The sequence below is a fragment of the Chroicocephalus ridibundus genome, chromosome 2 (genome assembly GCF_963924245.1).
Source record: "Chroicocephalus ridibundus chromosome 2, bChrRid1.1, whole genome shotgun sequence".
NCBI lineage: Eukaryota > Metazoa > Chordata > Aves > Charadriiformes > Laridae > Chroicocephalus > Chroicocephalus ridibundus.
This window is the reverse complement of record NC_086285.1, coordinates 57,671,808-57,693,827: the sequence shown is the minus strand read 5'-3', so window position 1 is coordinate 57,693,827 and position 22,020 is coordinate 57,671,808. Positions and strand designations below refer to the sequence as shown.

At 45.4% G+C, this 22,020-nt stretch overlaps 1 protein-coding gene across 1 annotated transcript in view; it reads right to left on the bottom strand.

The window, feature by feature from the left end:
- LOC134510860 (uncharacterized protein DDB_G0271670-like) overlaps positions 1-22,020 on the bottom strand; it is a 159,320-nt gene that overhangs the window by 15,006 nt on the left and 122,294 nt on the right. The window contains exons 3-4 of the mRNA XM_063324077.1: positions 8,798-8,816; positions 7,354-7,906 (exon numbers count right to left, since the gene is read on the bottom strand). Coding sequence (XP_063180147.1) covers positions 7,354-7,906; positions 8,798-8,816 — 572 coding nt within the window. The remainder of the gene's footprint in view (positions 1-7,353; positions 7,907-8,797; positions 8,817-22,020) is intronic.

Sequence of the window (22,020 nt, the reverse complement as noted above, 5' to 3'; positions counted from 1 at the left end):
TCTGATAGCATGTTTGTACGCAGATACAAGAAGGTGCTCCCAAAAGGGACAACCTTGCTTCCCCCTGTTTCCCACCATCACAGGCATATTTCTGCCCCTGCTTTGGTGCAAGACTGTCTGATCCTCTATTGAAACTGCTTGGGGAACTAAACAGACAGCCGGTGCCAACGAGATGGTGGGAGGACACGGGTAGGACATAGAGACTGTATCTGCCAAAGGGGGCAGCAGCCAGCCATGAAGTTGCTGTAGCAGCACTGTCAAATTGCACGCTCCATCCGGCAAATAAGAGCAAACGGTAGGTTTAAGGACACAAGACTGTTTTCTTACTCTTGTTGATTTGCCTTCAACGCCATAGACATGCTGCTTCTATAGTGGCCCTTTACAAACAGCTGCTCGAGACCCATGTGAATCGGAGGCCTTGTATATTAGAAACAATTTTTAGAGGCTTGCTGGAGACAAATTCTGTAACTAATAACTAAAAAAAGATAAATGTTCAGGTGATACCCTGGGGCACTTGTAGTTCTTATCTATCTGATTTGTAAGCATCTGATTTATCCAACCTTTTCAGGTTTATTAGAAACTGTTTTGACTCTGGTTTTTTTGGTCTCCAGTTCATTCTCTCTTTGGCTCTCCAGAAGGTGCCCAAATCCCAGGCTTTACCCTTGCTGTTCCTTTCCTTTTGAAAGACTAGCTCATGGTTACGTGGGCAGAAGTAAGTAACGTGAGTCAGTTGAACTTCACTCTGTTCTCAAGTTGGAGATTCACCGATATGTCTTTTGATTTCACCTGCTGGAAGTCCAGGGAAGTGAAATGAGAACAATTAGCTGAGGGTTTGGAGGAGAAATTTAAATCAGAATTGGGAAAAATGTCAAAGAAAAGGGTGTGGATTGGCAAAGAAAAGCCCTCCGCCCCCAGAAAAATAATTTATGTCCTCTCAGAAAGGACTGAAGCAGGGAGAGGTTGGAGGGTAGCCTTGTGGAAGAGCCGAACTGGATGGTGGGAGACCCCAGGTAGGAGGCCTGTGAATTCTTGGATTAGCACCCAGGGCAGAAGCTGGAACTCCTACCTTTGACCTTTGGAAATGGCTGAGAAACTTGCGTTGTTATCCTCCTGTAGCGCTAGCAGGAGGTGATTCCTTACTGCTGCTTTTTCCCTTGGGTAGCTCAAGTGAGAGTGGCTTGTGGGGCATTTCATGCTCTTATAGTCTCTGGTATGACGCTGCCTAAGGAAGCTTTGGCATTTTTGGCTTGCTCATTTTGTAGGGAACATAAAAACAGAAAACTGTGTTCAGAGAACATTAATTCGTTTGCAAAGTCAAAAGTTATTATATGTCAGAATTTTACTTTGCTATCACTTAAATACATGAGTCTATTTTTACAGTGGAATGTTGACCTCATTTGTTGCGTGATGTGAAGGGGAGGGGAGCGAATAATAATTTTGTTGTTTGCAACCTGCATGAAATTTGTTTAATTTGTTGCAGCAATCGGTGGGAACATGAGGAAGACAAAGATTTGGTGTCATGACTACGCAGCGGAATCTGTCTCAACAACTAAGGTTCTTTCCTTGCCTCTGCCAAAGGTGCCTTTAAGGGCTGATCTGCAGAAAGCCCTCAATTGCACAGAAAGCACATTTAAAGAAGCACTTGAATTGAAAGGGGTCTGTGCTTTATATCCAGTGCTTACAACCCTGGATCTCTGTGATTACTTGTACATTTTCAACAACTTCCTATTTCTCAGCTGTGGAACTGGGAGACGAACGTGCACATTGCAAGTATTTTAGGTAAGTTCATGATCTGCTGGAGGATTCCCACAACGGAGTGATGAGTACTGTAGAAAAGCCTGTGAGGATTCATAACTCTGCGCTTAAATCAGCAGGGGGAAAGGTTTACTTTTAATAACACAAACTGAATAATAATGGTAAAACCGAATAGCCATTCTCTAGTTCAGCAGTCTGTCGTGGGCTCTGCATGAGGTAGGAGACTTATGTTACATAGTCGTGTGGCTCAGAGGACTTGTATAAACATTGCACTGGAAAATCATACATCTGCCACTTCCTAAAGATGGAGTAGTTGACTCTGCGTGTCCACAGTAATATTTGAATGTAATTTTGTGTCTATGATAGACATAATGATAGATGTCCAGGTGTATGACAGATGTCCAGAAGCATTCTCACAAGCTGGTTCTAAACCTGTAAGGCACAAAACACAAAGACGATGAAGCAAAATGGGCGTTGGAGAGGTTTTCTGCTTTGTTGTTTACTATACCAGCTATTGTTGAAGTCATTTCCTCATTTTGTCTATTAGGAAAAAAGCTTTTTATTGAAATGAGTAGATAACTGCCTAAAGGGGACATAAGAGAGATGGTGAAGGGTGAATATATCTGTTCTAAGTGCTAAGTCGTACTTCCACCTCAAAGCCTGACTTTGTGAGGTGACCAGCGATATTGAAACATAGCTCAGGGGAGATGGCCCGGCCTGGGTGTCTCAAAGGGCTTTCATCAGGGTGGCAGAAAGCAGCAGAGTTGTTAGAAGCAGTTTCAGGGACCGAGTCTCAAGATCTTGCATGGTTAATGGAATTGATGCAGGCCACCTTAAGGGAATTAAGGGTGACTCCAGGCGATTAATGTTCTGGTGAACCTTCTCCATTTTGCACTTCACCTAGGAAATTTTGCTTTCTGTTTATTATAATGGGAATTAAAGTGTAGCAAATGGAAGTTCAGTTAATGCCGGGGTGAATATTTTCTTCCCTCAGAGACAGATATTTATTTTGGAAGTGGCTGGACTGACAGCACCAGCTTCCTCTTCAGAGCCTTCCACCAGCCTGTCCATTGCTCAGCTGGCTGGTGGAGGGCGGGATCTGTTGGCCGTGACTGCGTGGAGCTGGACGCCAGCAGGCTACTGGGGGGTGAAAGTCCCCTTAGCACGTCCCTCAGGCTCCACCCGTCACGCTTTGCTGCCATCAAATCCATGAAAGAGTGAAGTTCACGGTCAGGTCTTTTGAATCCCGATTGCAGAAAAGCATCATTCACGCAGAATTACACAGAATGATAGGGGTTGGAAGGGACATCTGGAGAGCATCTAGTCCAACCCCCCTACCAAAGCAGTGTCACCTAGAGCAGGTTGCACAGGAACACGTCCAGGTGGGTGTCTCTGAATGTCTCCAGAGACAGAGACTCCACCACCTCTCTGGGCAGCCTGTTCTAGTGCTCTGCCACCCTCAAAGTAAAGAAGTTCCTCCTCATGTTGAGATGGAACTTCCGGTGCTCAAGTTTGTGCCTGTTACCTCTTGTCCTGTCCCCGGGCACCACTGAAAAGAGCCTGGCCCAATCCTCCTGACACCCACCCTTTAAGTATTTTTAAGTGTTGATAACGTCCCCCCTCCGTCGTCTTTTTTCCAGACTGAAGAGACCCAAATCCCTCAGCCTTTCTTCATAAGAGAGGTGTTCCAGTCCCCTAATCATCATGGAGCCCTTTGCTGCACCCTCTCCGGCAGTTCCCTGTCCCTCTTGAACCGGGGAGCCCAGAACTGGACACAGTACTCCAGGTGTGGCCTCACCAAGGCAGCATAGAAGGGGAGGATGACCTCCCTCGACCTTCTGGCCACGCTCTTCTTGATGCACCCCAGGATGCCATTGGCCTTCTTGGCGATGAGGGCACACTGCTGGCTCATGGGCATCCTGTTGTCCACCAGGACTCCCAGGTCTCTTTCCACACAGCTGCTCTCCAGCAGGTCAGCCCCCAACCTGTACTGGTGCACGGGGTTATTCCTCCCCAGGTGCAACACCCTACACTTGCCCTTATGGAATTCCATAAGGTTCCTCTCTGCCCAACTCTCCAGCCTGTCCAGGTCTCTCTGTGTGGCGGCACAGCCTTCTGGTGTGTCAGCCACCCCTCCCACTTTTCTGTCATCAGCAAACTTGCTGAGGGTGCCCTCTATCCCTTCATCCAGGCCATTGATGAATAGATTGGAGAGGACTGGACCCAGTACTGACCCCTGGGGTCAACTGGTTTCGTCTAGTGTATTCTTCCCACCTCCTCCTTTCCCTACCAGTACCTGCTGAGGCAATCTCTGGTGACATTTCTGCCCTGTCCTGCACTGGCAGGAGGGATGGAATGGGCAGCCATGTCCCATGCTTGGCATTGGCGCTCTCACCCTGTGGGGTGGAGGCACGTACCTTCTCATGTGGGTGAGAGCTGTGCATCACCTTCAGATAATTGGGTCATGTGAACAAATTTGAAAGAAGCGTGTGTGAAGTGTGGTTTTCACGTCTTCTGTGTTTATCCAGTCTAGTTGGGTTTGCACAGGGTGGCAAAAGCCCACACCTCTGACCCTAGCGAGGCTTAAAGCCCTCACTCTGAAGCAGGACGTGCTCCTCAACTGAGTGGTTGCCAGTCTTTTGGAGGTGAGCAATACCTGTTCATCTCCCTGTGGATTTTGTTTTTCTCCTTGTACTCATTTTTAGAAATGCCCGAGCTGTTTCCTTTGGAAAAAGATACTGAAACACAAGAGCCTGAGACCCTCGGTGCTCCCTCAGAACGAAGGTCCACGTGGCCCAATACTCTTGTCTCCCAAGTGGTCACCCATCAAAGCCCCCAGGAGGGCGTATGAGCAGCGCAAGCCTCCTCCTGCCAGGGTGCTGGGGGTGCTCAGAGGCCTCCCCTGGGACCCCCACCCCCAGCGTCTGCTGCCCAGGGCCCAGGGGCCGTGTCTCAGCTCCGCCCGGGGCCGTCAGTCCCTGCCTGGGGGATGCTGTAGGTGTGCCCGTCTCTGCCCCTGTCTCCTGGGTGGGCCTGGGACCTGCCCTGCAGAGAGCTGCTCTCCTGGATGGAGCCCTCAGGCCTAGGTCAGGGCCCCTCATGCACAACTCCAGGCTCTGCTCTGTTCTCTTCTCTTCTCCTCCATTCCATTCCCTGCGCTCACCAGGAGTCGAATAACGACGAGACTGTTCTTTGCCCGACACGCCAGGGGTTTTTCAGCCCCAAAACCACTTTGAAGGACACGCAACACAAAGGTTACAAGTGGAAACACAATTTTATTTTATTTTATTTTGTTTTGTTCTACTTCATTTCATTTTATTTTCTTTCTTTTACTTCCTTTACCTTGCTTTATGTTTTGTTTTACTTTTTGTTTTATTTTTGGGAGTATTATTTCTTCTGTTTGTTTTTTTTTGTTTGTTTGTTTTATTTTGTGGGTGTTGTTTCATTTTTGGAGCTTTTTGTTTTATTTTCCGTTTTAGTTTTTTTGTGTTCTATTTTTTGTTTTATTTTGGGGGGGTTTATTAATTTTTTTATTTTGTTTTTTTTTGTTGTTTTATTTTGGGTTTTTTGGTTTTATTTTTTGTTTTTTATTTTAGTTTTGTTTTATTGTATGTTTTGAATTTTTTTTTGATTTTGGGGAGTTTTTTGATTTTATGTTTTAATTTTATTTTTTATTTTATTTTTTGTTTTATTTTTGGGGAGTTGTTTTATTTTTTGTTTTATTCAATTTTGTTTTGTTTTCTGTTTTATTTTTAGGCTTTTATTTTTTGTTTTATGTTGGGAGTTTTTTGTTTTATTTTTCATTTTATTTTAGGGGATTTTGTTTTGTTTTATTTTTTGCTTCATTTTTTGTTTTATTTTGGGGAATTTTTTCTGTTTTGATTTCTTAAAAATTTTGGGTTTTTTTAAATTTTTTCTTTATTTTTTATTTTATTTTGGGGGGCTGTTTTATGATTTAACTTCAGTTTTGTTTTATTTTTTGTTTAATTGTTATTCTCTTGGTGTTTTTGTTTTTATTTCATTTTGTTTTACTTTTTTGTGTTTTATTTTTGTTGTATTCCATGTTTTCATTTATGTTATGTTTAGTTTTTGTTTTTGCTTTTATTTGGTTTTTGTTATTTTATTTTTGGGTTTATTGTTTTTTTTTATTTTCAGGGGTTTATTTTATGTTTCATTTTATATTATATTTTACATTTTCTTTTACTTTTTATTCTATGTTATATTTTTTGGTTTATTTTGGTTTTTTGTTTTTGTGTTTTATTTTCTTTTATGGGTTATTTTGGGTTTTGTTGTCTTTTATTTTTTGTTTGAATTTTAGCATTTTTTGGTTTGGTTGTGGTTTCAGGTTTTTTGTGTAGTTTTTTGATTTGTTTTGGGTTTTTTTGTTTTTGGTATTTTTGTATTTTGCTATTTTTTTGTTTTAGGTTTTGTTTTGTTTTTTAACTTATATTTTAGTTTTTATTTTTATTTTATTATATTTTAATTTTATTTCATTGTATACTTTATTTTTGTTTATTTTTCTGAATCTGTTTCACGGATTTTTTTGGTTATGGTTATATTTTTTAGTTTTATTTTTGGTTTTGTTTTATTTTATGTCTTAATCTTATTTTTTGTTTTATTTTTTGTTTTACTTTGAGAAAGTTTTGCGCTTTTTTTTGGTTTTTTTATTATTTTGGAGGGTTTATTTTATGTTTTATGTTTTATTTTTTATTTTGGGTTATTGTTTTTATTTTTTATTTTATGTTTTATGTTTTTCTTTTATGGGGGTTTTTTGTTTTATTTTTTCATTAAATTTTTTGTTTTAATTTTAGCATTTTTTTTGGTTTGGTTTTGGTTTTAGGTTTATTTTTATGGTTTTATTTAGTTTTGGGGTTTTGTGTGTATTGGGGGTTTTTTGGTTTTGTTTTGGTTTGGTTTTTTCTGACTCCGTGTCAGAGCCAATGCTTGCAAGCATGAAGACAATGCACAGGTGTAGCCAGGAGCAGGCTGAGGTACTCTTGAGTTGAGCTTGAAGAAACATCCCTTGCAGCCCGGCAAAGGGAAGCCCCAGGGGCACGGAAAGAAGCAGCAGGAATACAGGCCCAGCACTCCCTGTTTCCTGGAGAGTGAGAGCTTGGAAGAATGAGCATCGGTACCCGACTGCACACAAAAAAAGGGAAAGATAAAGGCAACGAAGGTGGCGGCGGCGACAAAGACGACGAAGAAGGCAGCGGCGGTGGCGATAAAGACGATGAAGAAGAAGGCGGCAGCAATGAAGGCGACGGTGGCGACAAAGATGACGAAGAAGATGGCGGCGGCGGCGAAGAAGAAGATGGCGGCGGCGGCGAAGAAGAAGACGACGAAGAAGACGGCGGCGGTGAAGAAGAAGACGGCGGCGGCGAAGAGGGCGGCGAAGAGGGCGGCGAAGAAGGCGGCGAAGAAGGCGGCGAAGAAGACGGCGAAGAAGACGGCGAAGAAGACGGCGAAGAAGGCGGCGAAGAAGAAGATGGCGGCGGCGACGAAGAAGAAGAAGAAGATGGCGGCGGCGACGAAGAAGATGGCGGCGGCGAAGAAGGCGGCGGCGAAGAAGAAGAAGATGGCGGCGGCGGCGGCGACGACGAAGAAGAAGAAGATGGCGACGACGACAAAGAAGATGGCGGCGACGACGGCGACGACGACGAAGAAGATGGCGGCGGCGGCGGCGACGACGACGACGAAGAAGATGGTGGCGGCGGCGGCGGCGAAGAAGATGGCAGCGGCGGCGACGACGGCGACGAAGAAGATGGCGGCGGCGGCGACGAAGACGAAGACGACGACGAAGATGGCGGCGACGACGACGACGAAGACGACGACGAAGAAGATGGCGGCGGCGGCGACAAAGAAGACCACGAAGAAGATGGCGGCGGTGGCGGCGACAAAGACGACGAAGACGACGACGAAGATGGCGGCGGTGGCGGCGACAAAGACGACGAAGACGACGACGAAGATGGCGGCGGCGGCGACAAAGACGACGAAGACGACGACGAAGAAGACGTCGTCGTTGTCGTCGGCGACGACGACGAAGACGACGACGACGAAGAAGACGTCGTCGTTGTCGTCGGCGACGACGAAGACGACGACGAAGAAGACGTCGTCGTTGTCGTCGGCGACGACGAAGACGACGACGAAGAAGACGTTGTCGTCGGCGACGACGAAGACGACGACGAAGAAGACGTCGTCGTCGGCGACGACGAAGACGACGACGAAGAAGACGTCGTCGTCGGCGACGACGAAGACGACGACGAAGAAGACGTCGTCGTCGGCGACGACGAAGACGACGACGAAGACGACGTCGTCGTCGGCGACGACGAAGACGACGACGAAGACGACGTCGTCGTCGGCGACGACGAAGACGACGACGAAGACGACGTCGTCGTCGGCGACGACGACGACGACGACGAAGACGACGACGAAGACGACGACGAAGACGACGACGAAGACGACGACGAAGACGACGTCGTCGTTGTCGGCGGCGACGACGACGACGAAGATGAGAAAGAGGAAGAAGAGGAGGAGGAGGTGGTGTGTGGTACCGTGGGGTGTTTTCCCAAGTACGACCGTATCAATGACGAGTCTAATTTTGCCTTCCAAATCTCTGCGCCGTTGTGCTTCTTGTCCAGTGATGCCCGAAAAGCGCTCCCGTGCCTGCCCTGCGCTTGTATTGCCCGCGGGGAGAGCTGAGAAGTGGCAGCTCCGGATGGTGCATCAAGCCGGGAGCCCTTCCAAGCAGCGTCTGTTTTGCCCAAGCAAGAACCCCATGGAGCCAAGGGAAGAGCGGAGCTCGCTCCCGCTCCAAGCTTGCCGTGGGCAAGAGAGCCCGAGAGAGCCAGGGCACGAGTGGTGCCTTGGAGGTGCAAGAGCAGCAGGCAAGAACTGAGACAAAAGGGCCGCGAGGAGCCCTGACAAGGGGCTGTGCTCAATGCCACAGAGGACAAGAAGCAGCTCCCGGGGGCACCCTGGGGGCCCCCTGGGAGTGTAGAAAGCTTCCTCCCCCCGGATGCGGGGCACGAGGGCCACCTTCGTGGAGCAGGAGCAGCAGGCTCCTGGCCAAAAGGGCCCAAAGGAGCCCTGGCAAGGGGCGCTGCTCAATGCTGCAGAGGAAGGCAAAAAAACCCCCGGGGACATTTGCTAGCCCACCCTGGGGGAAAAAAAATCCTTCCTCCCCCCAGCTGCAGGGCACGAGAGGCCATCTTCGTGGTGCATGAGCAGCAGGCAGTGACCTGGCCACTATGGAGCAGAGGGGCCTGACAAGTGGCCATGCTCAATGCTGCAGAGGAAGGCAAAAAACCCCCGGGGAGCAGTGCCAATGTGCCCCGGGGGAAAATTCCTTCCTGACCCCAGCGCTGGCGATCGGCTATTCCCTGAGCATGTGAGCAAGACCTGCCTCCTCGTCCCGCAGGCTGGTCACGCCTCCCAGGAGATGCCCAAGCCCTATTCTCCCTCCACCTGGAGCCATCTCAGGGGCTTCTGAGAGTGGCCACGTTCCCCTGGCCTGATCGACCTTGTGGGCAAGAATCCTTCCTGTGCCTGGCAGGACACCAATGGGTGCTCCAAAGCCCTGGCACCCCTGGCAACACCTCTGCATCCCATTCCTTACGGCTACTGCCCGTGGCTCCATGGGGGATGAGGACAGCAAGCTCTGCAGTGCTCCTCAAGAAGGCGGTCCCTTGTACTCGCCACTGCTATCCAGCTGAACAGGATTTCTGTCCCTCAGGTGAGCTTTGAAGGTGGCCCCTCTGGGAGCTGGCCTTGCAGTGTAGAATGTCGAGCAGCCTTGTGCAGCCTCTGGGCAGGGGGGTTGGACTGGATGATCTCCAGAGGTCCCTTCCAACCCTACCATTCTGTGATTCTCTGTGATTCTGTGACTTCCTCTCAGATGTCTTCAGGCTGGCCCCACGCCGGCTATGGCAGCGGGACGCAGGAGGATGCTCCCTTTTATCCTGCCCTGGGGCATTGTGACTGCTGCGTTGCCGGGTGGTGGCATTGTGATGTGAGGGTGATGGGGCTCCACCCCTGTGCCAAGCATCCTTCAGAGGAAGGACTTTGGTGTTAAATGAACTGTAGTTACATCCCTTAAAATAAGGCTCTAGAGGGACAGGATTGTAAACTGACACATCCTGACTTTCCCTCTGAGCTCCAGCACACTTAGGAAACACGGGCTGTCAAAAAGGAGGAGGTGATAAAATTTGGTTCCTGTTGGGAAGACTAAAGCACTCTAAAGCACTTTTACAGGACTTGGAAGAGACTGAGCTAATGTTATTCTGTCCCTGACTTGAAAGCACGAAGACGCACGAGTTGGTCAATCTGGTGGTAACCTCTCTGCGTGTGTCAGGGAACACCAGAGGGCTGTCAGTTGCACTGTGTGGAAAATTCAATTCTGGCAGAAATCACACGGGTGTAGCCAGCAACACTAGTGAGACTGGACACTGACCAAACTATTAGAAAACCAAGGGAGCACAAAGCACAGAGAATTCTCAGGCCCACGGCACACCAAGAAGTGCTCCAAAGCAGAACTGATTAAAGCCATACACTCTTGGATAGGAAAGTGCCCAACTCTTTTGATGGCCCTTGAGTACATCTAGCGTTTGCCAGAGCATCAGGCCAAGCAAGCCCACATTGGGCTTGCCCAAACGCATCCTGATGATGTAGTCTCTTCTCTCCCTGCGATATCACTGAGTGCTTTGGCAAATGCACCAAATGAAGGGAGCAGAGAGGCTCCACACAAGTCAGTAAGGTCTGGAGCAGCAGGAGAGGCGATAAGTGGGAAAGGATGCTGTGGTGCTACCCTGATTTTGCCTTCCTTGTTAAGAGCCTGATTCTGCGATTGGCTACGTCTTTTCTCTGGTGCTATGGGGGCATCTTCTCCTGCCTGCACTACCTTCCTGTGCCATCATCTGCTCCCAAAGCACCAGCTCCCCTCTATGTTTCCTGTGCCTTTCCTGCCACATGCCCTTGTGACAGCCCTGTTTCAAGTTTGTCCCTTAAAATTGGAGAGAGGGAGAATTGGAGAGTGGGAGAAGAGCTGTAACTCTAAAATGGATGGCTCTTGCTTACTGCCCCTTCGCCTCTTAAAGGCAGGGAACTTAAATTGGAATTCTTCGATAGGTGGTGTGTTTTCCCTATTTTACTCTGAAGGAGGTCAAACACTTTCTTACTGTGATTTGCTTTAATAGGAGTCTTGTTTCATCCTACTCGCTTCTCTGTGCTTGCTTACTTCAGCCAAAGTACAACGTGCTTGATTTTGGTCAGAAACTTTCAGTTCATGAGATCTCCCTCAAGTGCCTTCCTGCTTAAGGTATCATCACCTCATGTTACTGCCTTGTTTGTCTTCCCCTGCTTTACAAGGGAGTGAAGGATTGTAAGGTTTATGTTTCTGAATGATGTTTCTGAAAGATGCTGGTTTGCCTAACTTCAGAGAGCTGAAGCAAGCAGGGTCCTTGGAGAGGCCATAGCAATGAAAGCCCGGCCTGCTGTAAGAAGAGGAGCTTCCGAGTGCAAATTTCTATCACCGAGAGCACAGTAGATTTGGCACATTGGTTCAAGCCTAATCTTTTCCACGTCTCCCTGCTTCTGTTTTCTGGGGACGTGGGTTGGGTTTAGCCGAGCTCTCTTTTGTGCATCTTTTCAGCCCTTCAGAATGGGGTCCAGCAGTGGGAAGCCTTTGGTGCTGAAATAGTCTAGCCGCTGCAGTGATTGAGTGCATGGAGATCAGGAACGGTTTTTAGAACTGTCTGCTTGACATTGAATGCCCACATCTGTGGGCATTTAAAAAACCCAGCCCAAATAACTGAAGCCAATGTTTTCATAAAGCAGCTACAACCCCTCGGAGCGAGAGCATCTAACAGCACTGAGCTCAGCATTCCTACAGGAACGGTTTGTTGGTTGAGGGTTCTAGAGGAGCTGTGCACAGGTGGGCAGATTTGTACCGAGGTTGAAGCTGTTCCAGCCACACGCAAGCTGAAGGGATATGAACATTTTGGCAACCATAACGTGGGTCTCCTTTATCATTTGCTGTGTCTGGGTGTAAAGTTCTGTTGAGTAAAGCAGTCACAAGTAGAGGGAGAGATCTGTTGTTGGGTTTTTTAAATGAACCGGTGAAGCAGGGAACACAAGTGTGAGGATTAGGAAAGACTGTTTTTAGGAGTTGTGAAGGAAGAGCTTGTCGGACCTCACGAGCTCCCGTGGTCCCCACAGCTGAGCACCACTCACTACCCAGCGTGTTCAGCCGGGCTTGAAATGCTGCTGGCCAAGCCTGCCGTGCAGCTGGCCGTCGTGTTGCCTTGTCTGCGTGGCATTGAGGGGAAGCTCGGTGTCTTGGGTTTACGTGGGAAGGTTTTGGTTACCAGGGGGGAGTGCAGGGGTGGCTTCTGTGAGAAGATGCCAGAAGGTGCCAGAGGTGGCTTCTATAAGAAGTTCCAGCCAGCTCCAAGACGGAGCTGCTGCTTTCAGAACTCATCTGCGACTCTAACCGTGCTGAGAGTCATTTGCCTACCTCACTTTGTGGGAAGATGTTCAAATCTTATCTTAAACCCTAGAAAATGTCTTTTGCCTTTAGGATTTGGTATTTTGAGTACCAAAAGAGTAAGGAAGGTACTATTCTTGCCCCCATTTTATACGTTAGTGCCAAAATTCACCTGTACTTTCAGCCTCTGTAAATAAGGGCATTTTTACCATATACGTTTCTTTTGTTGTGCTGATGCCAGAGGTGAAAGAAAGGGGCTTGGTTTCCTCTGCACAAACTTTGCAGAGGTGTCGAGAGCGTGCAGGATTTCCTCACCATTCCTTAGCAATGCACCAAGCGACATTTGCCACTACCCTCTTTATGGTGAGGTCGTCTCCTTGGAAAGAAGACCTGAATGGTTTTGTGTTCGTGATCTCATTTTCCCTTGCACTTCAATAGCTCTTTTCCTCCTCTCGCCTTCATCCTCCATACCCTTCTTGAAAGTGATGGCAGCCCTCTCAGCCTTAGTCTTGCTCCTTCCAGTCATTGTCTCGTTCTGTACGCCCTCCATGTGTTTCCAAACGGGAGCAGAAACTCATGACACTCCACCTGACGCTGTGTTACCTATTCTTACCTGCAATTCTTCATATATGGTTTCTTGATGTAGGGGTTGTCTCTTGCGTCGGAGCTTCAGCTGGTAGGGATTATGGGGGCCGTAAACTATACCATGAGATAGAGCTTTTTTTCTTGCCCATGAATGCCATGAAATTCAGAATATGATGTGGAGAAGGAAGCCTAGATGTCTTGAAGGATGCTTTTCTGCAATTGGGATTCAAAAGACCTGACCGTGAACTTCACTCTTTCATGGATTTGATGGCAGCAAAGCGTGAGGGGTGGAGCCTGAGAGATGTGCTCAGGGGGCTTTCACCCCCCAGTAGCCTGCTGGCGTCCAGCTCCACGCAGTCACGGCCAACAGATCCCGCCCTCCACCAGCCAGCTGAGCAATGGACAGGCTGGTGGAAGGCTCTGAAGAGGAAGCTGGTGCTGTCAGTCCAGCCACTTCCAAAATAAAGATCTGTCTCCGAGGGAAGAAAATATTCACCCCTGGCACTAACTGAACTTCCCTTTTGGAAGTTTTGTTGGAGAAAGTGCCAAATCAGCCCAGGCACTGAAGAAGCTCCAAGAGAGGAGACAGCGTTGGGTCGGTGCGATGCAGCGTGTGGCACTGCAGTCTGTGGGGATATGCTTCACTCTCCCGCAGTGGGGCTGAAGGTTGCTGATGGTTTTTTAACTGACTTCTGCAGGCATTTAGTGAAGAGGCAGGTTGTTGCTGGTGATGCTGGCATGGATAAGGAGGTGATCTCCAAAGGTCCCTTCCAACCCCTACCATTCTGTGATATAGCCACAGACCAGCAGGGACCAGGAGGTGGGAGTGATGGTGAGAGTGGAGGAGATGATAGGCATGGGAAATTAAGAACTATTGGTAAGGGTTGTTGTAGGAGGGTACAAAAGAAGAAATGAAGAAAGTAATTGTTACAAGGACAGTACGAGAATAAGTAACAGCCCACCTGGGAGGAGGTGTAGGAATGGACATCACCACTAATAGCTGCAGGGAAGTAGGAGGATATGTGGAGAGATTAGGAAGGAGTAACAATTTATCCCCTGGCACGTGTTCTCACAGCCAATGGAAACCTTGTAAGGAATAAGGGACAATTCAACAGCTCTTCTTGCCACTAATAAGGGCATTTTTGCCAGCCTGAAACTTTTTGCTAGCACAGCCCCCATGCTGTATTCTTGAATGAAGTTTTTATGGGTGTGACAGAATGGAGCTCCTGTGTTTCTCTCGGGAATCACGATAATAGAAACCCAGAGTGGTAACAATTTAATGAATATGGTACGGGATTTTTCCCATGTCAGTGCCTTGGCCATTTGTGAGGAAGGGCAGGAGGAAAGCTGCACAATGGCTTCCCAAAAAGGTGATGTGGGATGGGTATTATTTTTGAAAACCTTGTTTCTTGTCAGAAACTCAGTTTGGTCAGAAGTAGGAGTTACCAGAAGAGAGGACCACTGAATATTACTAATTGTCTTGATTCCTATTGTGAGGTGTGAATTACCAGGCATTGCCAGCAAACAGGCTGACCTGAGATACAAATGGAGGCAGACGTCCTGAGAGAAAGGAAATGCAGATAGTCCTCTCAGTTTTTCTCTGTGGGAGGGTTAAACATGTGACTGATGCCAGTTTGGTTTCTTCTTTTGGTTTTAATGGGATTTTTCTAAAAATCCTCTGTGTCACAGAGCTTGTCGCATGGTCAAAGTTGTCATTGCCCTGGAGGGAGCTATCTGCAGGGTCCGCGTGTCCTGTGCAGATACTCTTAAGCACAAGAGGACTGCAGCCCAAAGTCCTAGTGAAGGTTGGTAGCATTGTGCAACTCTGCTCCAAGGAAATGAACATAAAGCCTTACTAAAGATAAATTAGCATGCACTGGAAAGGACTAAAAGTCTCAAAACCAGCCTGTTTTAACACCACCAAGGTATATGAGTCTGAAAATGAACTCATTTCTTTATTACAAAGTTTGCAGCACTGTAGTAAGAAAACAGTAGGGCTTTTTATTTTTATTTGTTTGTTTAAATGTTCTCTCAGAATCAAGAGCCATGTGCTTATCATGCTGGTCAAATTTGCTGTGCTCTTTCTCCTGGCAAAGCTAAGTAATAGGAATTTAGTATACAGCACAACTTTTCTTTCTTCCACATTATTATGACAATAGCAATAAAAAACCAAACGTTTTTCTCCCCCTGCTCCCCACCCCAACCTACAGGGCAATTCCTTCCAGAGTTACAGCTGTCCAGTTCAGCAGAAGGGGAAAATATGAGCCAACTTGGCTGTATTTTTTCATAGTGCTGAAAATTGTGGGGACCTCTTACCCCAAACATCAATTTCTGCATAAGTTTGAAGTAGCTGTGTTCCAGTGGTTGCCTTTTTATGACCCCTTCTGTGACTGGGGCCTCAATTTAAGGGCTGTGGCTCTGAGCAGTGGGCACTCAGCTTGTTCCCAAGAAGCCCACGCTCTGTTCCTGCCTTTCCATCTAATCCACTGCTTGGCATTAAGAAGCTCACTTTCCTTGTGGTTTTCCTCATACCCTTTATACATCCCATCTCTTTGAATTACAAGCCTGTTGGGACTGGCACTCTTTCTTTTGATGTGGCTGCAGAGCACCTAGAGCAGGGAGGCATCTGTCACAAGCTGGGGCTTTCTGGGTCAGTGGTTCCCAAACTGAGGTCTGAGGGACTGCAGGTGGGCTGGGAGCTCACTCGAAATGGCCCGCAGACCTCATCATCCCAGCTGTTGACAGGGCTGCTGGCTATTTGCTAATCATAGAAAGGTTAGAGTTGGAAGAGACCTTAAAGACCATCTAGTTCCAACTCCCCTGCCATGGGCAGGGACACCTCCCACTAGACGTGGTTGTTCAAAGCCCCATCCAGCCTGGCCTTGAACACTTCCAGGGATGGGGCATCCACGATTTCCCTGGGCAACCTGTTCCAGTGTCTCACCACCCTCATAGTGCAAAATTTCTTCCTAATATCTAACGTAAATCTACCCTCTTCCAGTTTGAAGCCATTACCCCTCATCCTATCACTACATGCCCTTGTAAAAAGTCCCTCTCCAGCTTTCTTGTATGCACCCTTCAGATAAATCTGCAGGAAGAAAAACCAGGCAATCATTGGTCTAGGTGAATGCTGTCTTGTGGGTGGTAACAACATTAGAAGGCTTGTCATGTTATATCTGGAAGAAGTGTGTATAATCATATATATACATCTCTTTTAAGAGATGTATAGCTTTTTGTCACATCCTTCATTATAGTGTCTGTAGTTGCTGATTTGAAATTATTTACTTTAAGTTGGATTGTTATTTCATTTAAACAAAATGCAAACTAAAATCAGAGAGATGTGACTCCTTTTCAGGCCACATAACAATATGGAGTATTATTACTTTTATTTTATTTTCAGCAAAACTCAGAGTTTTGCTTGCATTCCTGTCCTATTTTGAAATAATGAATTCCCCTCTGGCTACGATAACAATCCATAGGCATAGTCTTATAGATGTATTTGCACTGGGGTAGTAAACTCTGGCTGTATTAAAGGAAAACGTTCATTGAAGCAGGTTTCCGCCTGAAATCGTTGTTCTCCTTAAGAAACATAAATTACTCGAAGATGCAGTTTCAGTTTCTAGCAGTCCCACCTGCCATTCAGGAAGTGTCTGTTTTCAGAAGGAATTCCTAGGGGGTGGGGGGTAAATTCCCCACAGATTAGGGAGGATTTTTCATGTAAGACTATTTTGATTTGTATAAGGGAATAAAAGGCAATTTTTCATGTCACTGGAGAACTTCCAGACAAATAGATATTTTTCTTTTTGAGCTGCTAAACTTGAAGGTGTTCTATTCCAGAAGTAGAGTTCCCAGGAATTGTTACGACTAAGGCTATTTCTTAATAATGTAATTCTCCAAACCTTGCATTTAGAAAGCAAGAAAAATAAAGAATCATACGCTAGAGTAAACCCTCACCCTTGTGCCTGGGACATCTATTAACTTAAATATACAAATTAAAACCTAAAAACTCAGTGGGAGCTCCTGTTACCTCTAGCAGGTCTGTGGGGCAGCTACAGTCGGACGTGCCGCCCAAAGCCCAGACCCCTGCAGTGTATGTGGTAGAGGGACTGTCGGAATATGAGAGCACATAGAGGCTCTCTCCCTCATTGGTTTTCTAGTTGAAAATGCCTTTCAATTACACCGGAAAAAATAAACTGGTTTGGACTTTGGGGATATATGCTTCAGTCAAAATCCAGAAGAGGGAGCCCTCCATCAAAATAAGGCCCTGAACTGGATCCTGACCAAGATTCACAGAAGTTTCCACTTTTTCTTCCACCTGCTTATAAATCACTCGGTGGAATTTCTTGCCTGTCTGCCTATTCTTTAAAGACTAACAGCTCACAGTTTCTGCTTTAAACAATATCATTCAATAGCTGACATGCATGTGTGAGATTTTTTTAAAACTCTGGCTGGACGTATCTGATATGGAATCGGGTCTCTATAAAAGAAGAACTTCCATTATCCTGCAAAGCAAAACATCTTTTTATCCCATGCTCACTATATCATACAGCAAGTCCTGATTTTCACTCACAGCAAAGCCTTCCTATGCTTTAAGGAAGCCTGCAGCTATCAACCTTGTTCTGCAGTGAAGTTTGCCGTTGTCTTTGATGGAACAAGGAGCAGGTCCTTTAGTATAACAGACGATGTTTATACAGGAATCTCCCTCAGATCCACATGATGAGTAATTAGCTCTGAGCAAGACTGATCTGTAGTATATTGAAGCCAAGTGACCTTTTTGGATAGTGTGCGTGCTATTTGTAATGTCTGCTGTGCTCACTTTTTGACCTACCCAAAACAGCCCCAAATGTCCAGAAGTGCTGATTGCCCTAGTTGCATCAATTTCCAGCTGCTGAGATTTTGGTGCTCGGCTGATATTAATTTGCAGATCTCTGGAGTTTACTGCTTGTCCTGTCACCCCGGGTGTACTGGACAAATTAGACTAGGTTTGCGGACCATCCCTCTGGTAACCAACTAGGAGTCCCCTGTCACAAGTTTTTACTTCTTCCTCTCGCCAAAATGTCAAGGATAATCTGCTTTAGTGGTGCTTCTTCACTCAATGGGGATCTCAGATTTTGGGTATTAGTTTCACATGCCTTCTGCCCCTTTACTTAGCTAAAGTAACTTCTCGTTTAAAAAAAAAAAAAAATCAGTCAAAACTAGGGCAAACAGGTCTTCAGTTTCTCATCTAAAATGTCTGTCTTTTGTCCTTTCTGACACTCTCCACTGCCTCCGGTAGTCTAGGGTAAAATCTAGACTTCAACATCCCTTTATTTTGTAAACATCTGGGTATAGCTGAGAATAGCTCCCGGGTCTGTATAATTCTCCCACATTACTACAGCTCTCCTCCAGACTCAACTCCAGTGTGACTTAAAGACACGAGTTTTGCTTAGGAACTAAATCCCTTTAGCTTCCTTGAATGCTGCTGAGAGAAGATATGACAGTGACACTGCCTGATAGGATGGGATTTGAGAAAGCAGCACCAAAAGTTGCATTGTATTAGGTGGAAGCAAAAAGATCCATGACTGTGGATTCAGTGGCTAAGCTCCCTGTTAAAGAGACCGTGGGTGACTTTGCTCTTTTTTTCCCCCCCTCTTCTTTTTCTATCTTCTCTTTTTCCTCTTTTCTTATTCTCTCTTTTCCTTTTCTGTCTTCTCTTTCTCTTCTTTATGGGTTTGAGCAAAGCATTTGGCTTTTCATGTAGCTTCCCAGGGCTGTTACTCTAGTTATCTGGACTGTGTCCTCATCTTAATTTGTCCCTTGATGTACGTTTGAATTAATACAACTCAACATTGAATAGCCACTGTAGTCATAACTGTAAAGTGAATTTATTGAGATAGTATACATTATATGGAAAAGTCTAATTAAAAAAGGAAGGAATAGGCTAGCTTCTTCGAAATTAAGCTTTCAATATATTTGTTGTCCTGTATTATACCTATGAGGTGAATGGTAGCTGCCAGTGTTTTATGCTTACACCCAGTGGCTTGTTTGTGCTATGTTGAATAAGACAGTAATTAAATGTATTTAGAGCACAGTGTATGTTTGTTTCCTTGCGTTTTAGAAAAATGCATGTGTTTTACTCCTGAGCTGTGTGCTGTGATCATCCGTTTCAGAAAAGTCTTAGGAGTTTATTTTGAGGATGGCAGGCACTGTGGCTAATTGGGTAAGTTATGGCCATCCTGAGGTCTGCGTCTTATCAGTGGGAAGGCAGTAGTGGACAAGTTACTTCCCTTCTTGTCCCCCTGCCAAAACACAAGGTTAGAATGGCAAATTGCCTTCCCCATGGGTCTGAGTGCTGGAAGGTGAGATAAGGCTGTCAGATTTCTTTCTGTTGGAAGGTGAAAGTGTGTTGGTAAATTAGATACCTTCCAGCTGCTGGAAAGAGAGCTTGAATGGGAACACCAGTACCCTGAACCAGTTGGGTACACTTGCTGCCAGCCAGGAGGCAGACAAACAGTGGACAATGTGATGACTTACAAGCCAGTCCACAGCAGTGCTCTGCTTTCCAGACCACTCTTATTACGCTACCAGTGTAATAAGAAAGGCTACAGATCCAGTATTTTCACACTGACATTTGTTGTTTTTTTTTTAATAAAACACAGCGTAATTAAAAAAGATCCTAAATCAAATCAGTTCTGTAATAGAGCTCATGGGCTGACTGCAGTTAATGCCCTTAAAATAACCCAGTAATAAATGAAAAAGTCTTCTACTGCCCAAAGACAACCAGTTAACTTCCTTTTATGAAACTGTAGGGTTTTTTATTAGGCTACGAAACTGTTTCATACAAATGAAAACCAAATGTGTAAAAAAATGTGAGTGTTTTTCTTTAAACTCATACCAAAATAGCGTAAACCACAAGGCTCTTGGAGCGAAGCTCTGCCTCAGTCTCTCCTACAGGCTGCCTTGTGCTTTTGAGAGTGAATACAGGGCTCGTCTATTGAGCAAAGCGCTGCACCGAGCTGTTAGATAGAGGATCTATACAGTAACTGTGCCAGAGAGATTAAGCAGCCATTCAGTATGGAACTATTCAGAGTAGCGAACCCCGAGATATGCAAAGCATTATGCAACTCAGATTGGCACATGTTGTGTTCTCCAGCCCAAAATAGTTGCTATTGTGGAGGCAGGCTATTTTAATATTCACATGCAAAAGCTTTCAACATGTACTGAACCTATGCCCTGTCTTGTAATATTATTCATTCTGGTGCTAAACAGACATGATGCCAAAACCAGCCCCGCTATAAATGAGCGCATCTCCTATTGAGATCAATAAGCATTGCACTTGCTCACACCAGGGCTGAATTTTTGCCTATAAATCACAAACAGTTCCGCTGTGGATAGAAAATATATTAACGTTCTGTGAACATAAAACTCAGTGTGTCATCTGTAGGATTTTGCTTTTCAGTGATTACTTCCTAACTGGAGAACAATTATATTTCAAGTGGGAAATGTTTTAGCAACAGATATTTGTGTATCGGCTGAACGTGCTCATGTCTTGGCCTGGTGAAAACAATTCATGTGTAATAGTCGTGGTCTGGGCACTTAGGTCTTGAATTCTGATGAACTCCTTGTAAAGACTAAAGGCCAGGCTGTTTTGGCCAAGAGAGCAAAATGAGACTGCAATAAGACATGCTATTACATGGAGCAAACCTTAATAAGCAAAATACATGGCTTGTTTTATTTCACGTATCGGTGAGTTACTGAGTCTTCCCGTTAAACACTACTTCACCTGGCTCATATTTCAGTCAAAGGCTAAATCCCTGCTCATACATTTACCCAACCATGCAGATAGTACCTGATGCCAAGACCTATTAAGATACGTAGGTTGTAACATCGCCCTGCAAAATGAAGGAGAATCGGGCTCATAAATGTTCTTAGTGCCTTTGGGCCGCACTGGATTTAGGAACTGGCATATGTGAAGTTACCAACTTTTAAATTTTTGTCTGCACCGTTGCTGCCTGTGAAATTTTTGCTATGTGCTCCACAGGGAGAGAGCTCTTGGAGGGGTGAAGAGCCAAATGGGTCTAGGACATGGAAATTCCGGAGGAAGCCATCTCATTTGTTATAGACATTGGGCAAGAGTCACACAGCATGTGAAAGGTCCACAGAAACTTTTGGGGGTTTTTGGGCTCCCCTTATGCTATATATGTAAACAAGCTGTGTGAGGTCCATGGCAAAAGCAAGTTGACACACAGAAGATGAGGTACTCTATCTTAAAAGTGAAAGTAATTAGAGAACATGATACTGCATTTGAGAAAAACCTGTGATCTTGCAGTTAAATTGTGGAGAACATATCTTTAAGAGGCTGCACACAGATCCTTAATTTGAAATGTTTTCTGAATAATAAGTGTTTAATTGTGCACTCTCTCGATGCGGTTTCTTCTTGAAAGAGTATAGATTATATATTCCACCTAGTCTTCTATGGAATGATGTATGACATTTGGTCAAATGCATTGTGCTCTCAGGATAAATTATAAAGTACTTAAATGTATTTCATTACACATTATACTTCATCTTCAGGCAAAAATGTGTTTTGTCAAAATATTGATTTGTATTATCAGGGCACGTTGTATAAAACCCGAGACTGAATTTCATTTTAGGGAACTGTGCAATTTGTCTAACCATTCCAAGGAAAAGGACATCAAATACATATGAGCAACTGTGTTGGTGAAATGAATTTTAATCATGTTTATCATCCTTCCAGATACACTGTACAATGGGATTTGATAAATTTCACTCCCTAGACCTTAGTCTGATCGCTGATGAGATAGGAATGTTACAACGTCCCAGTGGCATCGAGCTGAATTCCTGCTCTTAATAGGGTGCTGATAATATAGACACTAGTAATTTGTCTGTTACGTAAGAAAAATTGAATCTGATTCCATGAAAGGAGGAAAAACAAATAAATGAATATAGGTGAGAACTGATGTAGACACAGCCTGCAGAATATAATTGGCGTCTAGAGGTTTTAAGGGCCAAATATAAGTATTTGAGGGATTGTTTTTTCTTTCAATCCTGTGGTTAAAACTTGTGAGTCATGAAACATGGAGTCTTGTGTTTTTTCTTTCTTTTTGTTTAATATTCCTACAGATTTTCTACGTGACCTTGGAAAAGTTGGATGGGGCTGATTCTGTGCTGGATGTTGATAGAGTGTTATTCTACAAAGA